At 51.8% G+C, this 7,604-nt stretch overlaps 1 protein-coding gene across 1 annotated transcript in view; it reads left to right on the top strand.

Annotated features, from left to right (window-relative positions):
* Positions 1-5,484, top strand: part of SGTA (small glutamine-rich tetratricopeptide repeat (TPR)-containing, alpha) — a gene marked incomplete at its 3' end in the record, with an annotated part of 6,144 nt that extends 660 nt beyond the window's left edge. Inside the window, exons 2-10 of the mRNA XM_009080395.1 lie at positions 495-598; positions 793-877; positions 1,087-1,186; positions 2,152-2,256; positions 2,409-2,547; positions 3,596-3,658; positions 4,012-4,049; positions 5,031-5,120; positions 5,371-5,484. Of these exons, the coding sequence (XP_009078643.1) occupies positions 495-598; positions 793-877; positions 1,087-1,186; positions 2,152-2,256; positions 2,409-2,547; positions 3,596-3,658; positions 4,012-4,049; positions 5,031-5,120; positions 5,371-5,484 (838 nt within the window). The remainder of the gene's footprint in view (positions 1-494; positions 599-792; positions 878-1,086; positions 1,187-2,151; positions 2,257-2,408; positions 2,548-3,595; positions 3,659-4,011; positions 4,050-5,030; positions 5,121-5,370) is intronic.
* Between the last annotated feature and the right edge of the window lie 2,120 nt (positions 5,485-7,604).

The following is a 7,604-nucleotide window of genomic DNA, read 5'->3' as shown; positions in this document are numbered from 1 at the left end:
GGGCTGTAAAACACAGTACAAGAACTTTGGGAAGCTGAGCTTTGGGAAGCCGAACTCTGTGGTACCTGGGTACAGCTTCCCAACCAGGTGCCTGCTGTGGGAGGAGATGTTTTGGTGTCACTGAGCCTCTGTGTGACCACAGCACTTTCCAGGGCAAGGGAAATACGTGGATCTCTCCTTGGCCTCCCCCAGCTGAGGGTATGCTGGTGCATTCCCACATTCCCAGCTCTGGGAATGCTGCTGCAGCCCCAGGAGTCCCTGATGACGTTGGAGTTGGACCTGACTCAATCCAGAGCCTCATATCCCGAGCTGAGGTTTTCACAGCTCTGAGGTTTGGGCAGAGTGTAAGGATATTGCCCAAATACCAAACATGCTGTGGGAAGTGTTAGTTTGCAGTTCATTCCTGTTGTCTTTGAGCAATCCCAGTGCTGAGGGAGAGGGATGAGTGCTCAGGCAGGGTGGGGAAGGCTAATGTCCTGATTCTCCTTGTTCAGTGGCCATCCAGTGCCTGGAGACTGCCTTTGGGGTGTCCATGGAGGACCAAGGCCTGGCTGTGTCCCAGACTCTCCCCGAGATATTCGAAGCTGTGGCAGGGAAGGTGAGTGAGAGCCCTGAAATGTGCTGAGTGTCCTTTCCAGGAGCCCAAGCTCTGAGCTCTGTGGATTCCAGGCGGCTGCTGCTCCCCCAGAACTGTGTGGGAGGGAATGCTTTTGGCTGGATGTGGTGGGGAAGGGGAAGGGTGTGCGACATCTCCCTGGGAATCCTTATCTCAGCCTCTCCCTTCCCCTGCAGGAGCTGGAGCACAGCAGGATGAACTCGGAGCCCATCACCCCCTCTGAGGATGACATAGTTGAGGCTGAGAGGCTCAAGACTGAAGGTAACCTCCCCTGGGGCTGGGGGATTGTGAGGGTTTGGGGCTAACTGGGAGGGAAACTTGATTCCCTCAGTCCTATTTCCTTTAGTATTTCCTTTAGTATTTCTATTCCCTCTCCTTTGCCCTCTCCTTGGAGCAGGCCATGGCTCCAGGCCTGCTGCCTGGCCTGTCCCTGTTTCTCCTGGCTAACGAGCCTTCCCTCCATCCCTCAGGGAATGAGCAGATGAAGGCAGAGAACTTCGAGGCTGCTGTGAGCTTCTACGGCAAAGCCATAGAGCTCAACCCTGCCAATGCCGTCTACTTCTGCAACAGGTGCTCAGCTGTTCCCTCACTCCTCACATCCAGCTCTGCTCAGTGCCCCAAATCCCTTCTCCAGCCCCTCTGTGGCTGTCCCTGATTGGGGTGTGCTGTCAGCTCCTGCTGCCACACTCCCTGTGCCTCCTGCTGCCTCTTCAGGGGATGGGTGTGTTCAGAGGAACCTTATTAGGCCTTTGGGGCGAGAAGGGATGCCAAGAAATCCTGTCTGCTGCCATGCAGTTAGCTGTGAGGGGATGGAGAGGCTGCATGGGGAATACTGGGGTGAAAGGACACAAGTTACTGAGAGTTATGGAAGTTGGTGTGTGCAGAGTTGGGAGTGGAAGCGTTTCCTGTACTTCAGTTCTGAGCAAAAGTGTTTGGAAGTTGGTGGGAAGAAAATTATTGGATAAAAGAGACTATGAATCAGGATTTGGTTTGATTTCCTGCTCACTGTGGGTACCTGGGTGCTGCAAATTTCAGGGAAACACACCTGGACACACTAGTGACATGGGGAGGTGGTTTGGGGCTGTTAGCACAGCTCTGTGTTAGCTGTGTGAGGGTCAGTGCCACAAGGTTTTGGGCCAAGAGTTGTGAGGTTGAGGCTTGATTGAGCTTCCAAACCAGTTTTCCCTCTGTGAGGAATGTGGGCAAATGAACGGAACAGTTGTGCCTGAGAAACTAAGGGATGAGGGAAACAGATGTTCTGAGCTGTACTGATCAGAGATTTTCTGAGAAGTACTTGTGTGCATCCCTGGAGCTCAGGCTCCTCCTGGGGTGGCATCAGGAGAAATAAGATCCTGGATTTATCTGCATAAAGAGATTCCAGGGCAGAGTGTGGAACTGGAGGTTGGGATAGGAGCCTGCTCACTTCTGCCCTGGACTTGTGTTGGGTCTCTTGCACAGCAGAGAAAGAGCAGAACTTCCCCCAGTGTATTCCAGCTGCTCAGTGTCTCCTCCCCCTCTCTCTCCTTTCCCTCCAGAGCTGCTGCCTACAGTAAACTTGGGAATTACGCTGGTGCAGTGAGAGACTGTGAACGAGCCATAGGCATCGACCCCAACTACAGCAAAGCCTATGGCAGGATGGGGTGAGCAACAGCAGCTTCTGTGCTGCAGTTCCAATCCCTGTCAGTGTGTCCTGCCCTGCAATGCCGTGAAGGAATTGCTGGTGTTCCACCTTTGAGGGTGGAGGGAGGCTGAAAATGCTTGTCTAACTGTGACTTTGATTTCCTTCTCCCAGCTTGGCTCTCTCCAGCTTAAACAAACACACTGAGGCTGTTGTGTACTACAAAAAAGCTCTGGAGTTGGATCCAGACAATGATACCTACAAATCCAACCTCAAAATAGCTGAACAGAAGATGAAAGAGACTCCCAGTCCAGTAAGTGTTGAAATTAATGACTTAAGCAAGGCTTCAAGGAGGTTTCTTCACTGGGAGAGCTACAGGTGCTGCCTGCAGGACCCTGGTGGCCTGGGGGAGGTTAAAATGCACATTTTGGATGCAGACAGAGGGGAAATTGTTAATGATCCTGCTGGGAACATCCCCACTGGAGCCAGAGAGGGAAACTTCTCCTCACAGTCACCTTGGGCTTGGTTGGAACAGCTGAAAAGTGACTGATGAGTGTTTTGAACCAGCAGTTTTGTCTTAAGCCCCTTAATTAAAACCACTCCTTAATCCACCTCTTTATTTGCCTAGTGACTTGTACCAATACCAAAAGTGATTTTTGGTGACTTCTTGCTTACAAAGGTTGTTTTCATGAGGAGAAACCTGGAGGTTCCCCAGGCAGGGAGCTGCTGGCTGCACTGCTGACCTGCTCCAGGCAGGAATGTGTGTGTTGGTCATTTTGAAGGGGAGTTTAATTTTTTCCAAAGACTTCCAGTGCACAGGTGAGGGTGTGAAGGTATTTGATTTGGCAGTTGAGTCACAGCTGAGAGCTGAGCAGTGAGTCAGGTAAGACTCTTGTGAGCTCAATCCCCTGAGGCTGGATGTGACCTGGAGCTTTCCAGAAGGGTTTGGACAGGGTCTCTTCCCTTTGTCAGGGTTTAGGGGCAGGTTCTGGATCCTTTCAGTACCTGAATGAGCTACAAGAAAGATAGAGAGGTACTTCAGACAAATGTCCAGGACAAGGGGGAATGGGTTCCCACTGCCAGAGGGCAGGGCTAGATGGGATATTGAGAAGGAATCCCTCCCTCACTGTGAGGGTGGTGAGGCATTAGCGCAGGTTGTCCATAGACGCTATGGCTGCCCCAACCCTGGAAGGCTGGATGAGGCTTGGAGCATCCTGGTCCAGTGGAAGGCATCCCTACCCATGGCAGAGGGTGGGACTGGATGATCTTTCAGATCCTTCCAACAAGCCATCCTGGGATTATGCTGACTCTGGGAGTTAAGTATCAAAGTGGGAGATGTGACCTGTGGTTCTCTGTTCCAGACGGGAGGCCCAGGGGGATTTGACCTGGCTGGTTTGCTCAACAACCCTGGATTCATGAGCATGGTGAGTGTGGACATAGGGCCCAGCTGGGGTTGGGCTGGGAAGGGTGAGACCCTCAGGACGTGGCTCTGGTATCTCTCCAGATGTGTTTCCAGTCCTTGATCTCTGTGGCTGTCTGGAAGCTGCTGCTGTTTCATTTAGCTCCAATGCAAAGCCAGTGAATTACTCCCTGGCTGTGGAAGGAGCCTGTGGTGTGTCAGATGCTGCTCTGGTGTTGTGCTCTGCTTCTCCTGCTGCTATTTTTGTCCCTTTGCTCTGTCTCAGAGCCTTTGTGCCTTCACTTTGGCTGAAAGGCACCACATGTGCACATCTACTGCTGCCTAAATCGGGTGTTGTTTTCTCTCCTCTTTAAACAGGCATCAAACCTAATGAACAACCCCCAAGTACAACAGCTGTAAGTTGGATCCTGCTTGTGTTTCCCTAGGAATTGCTGGTTTGAGACCCAGTGTGTGTTTGGCATTGGTTGCAGGTCAGATCTGGTGGGAGGAGGATGGGGCTTGGGCCAGAAGCATGGAGGGAGCCTTCAGAGCAGCCCAGTTACCTGAGCTAATGTTGTTTTGGGTGCTCTGGGCTGTGCTGAGGAGGGAGTTTAGCAGAGGGGAGGCAGGATTGATCCTGGCCCTCCCTGGAATTGGGTTTGGGGATCAACTTGGCTCTGCAGTGCAGGTTTATGTGACCTGGAGACAGGAATCCCACAGCTCCATCGGATTAGGGTGAGGATATTCCCATTCCCTGTGCTCCAGGGTTATGAGCTTAAAATATTTGTGAGGTGCTTAAGTAATGGATAAAGTCATAAAATTAATGAGGTGCAGACCATTCCTGAGCAGCCCTTGGGAGCACAGGAGGGAGGGAGAGACCCTCTGGAACTCATCCTTTGTTGTGTGGGGCAGCTTGGCTGCAGGGCTGAGTGTCAGCCACCACTTCCCCTTGCTTCTCCCTGCTCCTTCCACTGCTGCTGCACCTGAAATTCCCCCCTGGATGCAGCCTGAGACTCCAGGGGGAAGGACTGTGTGTTCCCCATAAGGGAGTTGGTGTCCAAGCTGTCCTGGCAGCACATCCTTGATGCAGAGCAAGAGAAGAGCTTGTGTGAGGAAGGGCAGTGTTTTCACTCAATAAACACAATCCAGGGGTTGCACAGGGAAGAAATCTGGGAATGAGGAAACTGACACTGTTTGAAGTAGTTTTACTTACTGTGCATCTTAATTGTCATTAATCTCCTGCAGTTGATGAGTTAAAAGTTGTAGCAGGAGATTCCCTCCCACATAACTTCTTAATCCATGATAATCAGGGAATGGGAATGTGTTACACTGTCCCAGTGTAACACACACAATTTGGGGTGTTTCCCTGCTCTGAGTGTTAACTCTTGTCCCCACAGCATGTCTGGGATGATTTCAGGAGGCCACAACACCATGGGAGCCACTGGCACCAGCCCCTCCACCAACGACCTTGCCAGTCTCATCCAGGCGTGAGTGCAGAGCTGGGGGGGCTCAGGGCCCTGGGGACAGGGATCTGGGGAGATCCCAGGGATTTGGGGGTTCTGAGCCTCAGAACCTTCCCTGGATGCTTGGGGAAGGTTTAAATGTTGAGGGAAGTTGTGGCTCTTTTAGCGACTGAGTTGTGACAATGAGCTGTGAAGCATTTCTAGCTCGTGCTGGGGGAGTGGGAGCTCTAGCCCCTGCCTGTGCCACCTGTCACCTGTCTCCTGTGTCCCTCAGGGGTCAGCAGTTTGCCCAGCAAATGCAGCAGCAGAACCCTGAACTAATAGAGCAGCTCCGGAGTCAGATCAGGAGTCGAACTCCAAGTGCCAGTAACGAGGATGAGCACTCCAGGTGAGCTGTGGACAACTGAGAGCGAGTTTAATTCCTTTTATTCATATGTCTTCTGCCTTAATTTAGCCACTTGGTGCCTCTCCTCTGCCTGCAGCCTGGGCTCTCTGCTGTGCTCAGGTGCAGGGCTGAGGCCCCAGGAATGCACAGCGTCTTCTCTCCCACACTGTGGGACTCAACACACAGAGTTCTCAGGTGCCTCTTTTTCTTCCTAAAGATTGAGTTTGCCACTGTCTTGTCTCCTGTCTCTGCAGCACAGCCCGGGGAGCTCTGTGCTTTGCTTTACAGACTGGAAGCCATGTGCGTGTTGCCATTTCTTGAGTTGGAAGTGTCCAAGAGGGGGAAAAATAAAGGAAAACACCCAAATCCCTTCTCTGCCCTGCATGATAAAGACAGACTCACACTCTCTGCCCGTAATCCTCGGCCCTGCTCCTCTCCCTCAGTCTTCCCAGTAATGCTTTTCCCCCCTGGAAGACCCAGAGAGCTCCGCACAGACCAGCGCTGAGGCTTCCACTGACTGAGGGAACTTCACTGCTCCCTTTCTCTGGGCTTTGCTCCTTGGGGATTTTTTAACCTGTTTTGGAGGATCAAAGCACTCAACACCACAGGACTTCTGCCTCGCCCTGCCCTGGGCCACTTCAGAGAAGTGTCCAAGTCACTCCTCACCACCACCTGCCTCGAGGAACCTTCCTGCCAGTCACCACAGTGATATTTGACTTCTGTGGAGCTCCCCGAATCTTCTGGCCTCCAGGAACAGGGATTTGATCAATGACATGGACTGAATTCCCCATTCAGCTCTGTTCATCCTGGAGTTTGGTGCTTTGCTCTCCAACGTCAGTGGCAGTGGGGGCAGGGCTGGGACTGCCCAGCTGGGGCATCCCCACATGTTCCTCAGGCACTTTTGGGGCTTCTTGCTCCCCAGAGAAGTCCTGACAGAATTTGTCTAGTGTTTAGTCATTATGGCTTTGTTGGAGTGATCCAATCTGTGAACTAGTCAGGTGGACAGTGAGAGAGATTAAGTTGTTTTGAGTGTTGAAAAGGAGTTTTTTCCTTACTTTCTTTTGGATCTTTTATGCATGTAAGTCCCCAGCCTGGCTGAGTGTGCTGAGAGCAGGGCTAGAGGGGGCCAGGGTGGAGCAGAAGGGTTAAAAATGCTGTTTGCATCAAGAAATCTAGTGGCTGCTGTGAGGGAGAAGCTCCTGGAGCCACCTCAAACCTTACTAGGTCCCTGTGTGAGCCCTTGGCTGGGCACAGAGCTCTGCTCAGCTCCCCATGAGCCACTGCTGAGGGCAGAGAGTTTTCTATCAACTCAGAACTGGGTTTGAAGTAGATTTTTTGTGGTGTTGTGGTGCTCAGGCCTGGCCTGAGCACTGGGGCAGTGTTGGGGATGTGGGAGGGGGACAAGGCCCTCAGGAGACCTGGTTGGGTGAGCAGGTCCCTTGGCAGATGAACATCATGGCAAAACTGACTTGTAAATGCTCCATGAAGTAATTTGTGGTTCATGTAATGTGTGAAGAATAAACTGTTTGGACACTTTGTTTGCTATCCCTTGTGCTAGGGTGACTCCAGGGACCATTTCCAGAGGCTTCTGTGGGCTCAGTACTCTACTCCCTGTGTTGGGAGCCACATTTCATCCTCAGTTTTTCATTCCTCCCTGCAGGAATTTCCATCTCTGCTTCTGCAGCTCAGAAGTAGGAAATCTCTTTCAGTTTCTGCTTCCACACTCCAAATTCTTCCCAGCTGTTTTTTTGTAAGCTAACAAAAGCAATTTTAGGCTGTAGAACAGCATGGAAAGGAAATGTTCCAGAATCACCCAAAAGGAGCAAACCACAGGCATTTTTTCCTCTGTTCTCAGCTCCTTTCAGTGTTGTTTCCCTCCCTCACCCTCTTTGGCCCTTTGTAACTTTTTCTTTTGTATTCCTTAGTGTCTCTGGATTTCCTTTTTATTCCTCTGAGCTCCCTGTGCAGCTTTCCAGGGGGAATTGCTCCTGTACAGCTGCAGCTGATCCTTGATGCCAGAGGCAGCAGCAGGACCATGGAGTTGTCGACTGTGGCTCTGTACCACCTGCCCCTCTCTCCAAACAGAGCGCTGCCAGCCTTCCACCCTCCCACATCTTCCAACT

Source organism: Acanthisitta chloris, unplaced genomic scaffold (genome assembly GCF_000695815.1).
Source record: "Acanthisitta chloris isolate BGI_N310 unplaced genomic scaffold, ASM69581v1 scaffold29858, whole genome shotgun sequence".
NCBI lineage: Eukaryota > Metazoa > Chordata > Aves > Passeriformes > Acanthisittidae > Acanthisitta > Acanthisitta chloris.
The sequence above is the reverse complement of the archived record's forward strand: the minus strand, read 5'-3'. Positions and strand labels throughout refer to the sequence as shown.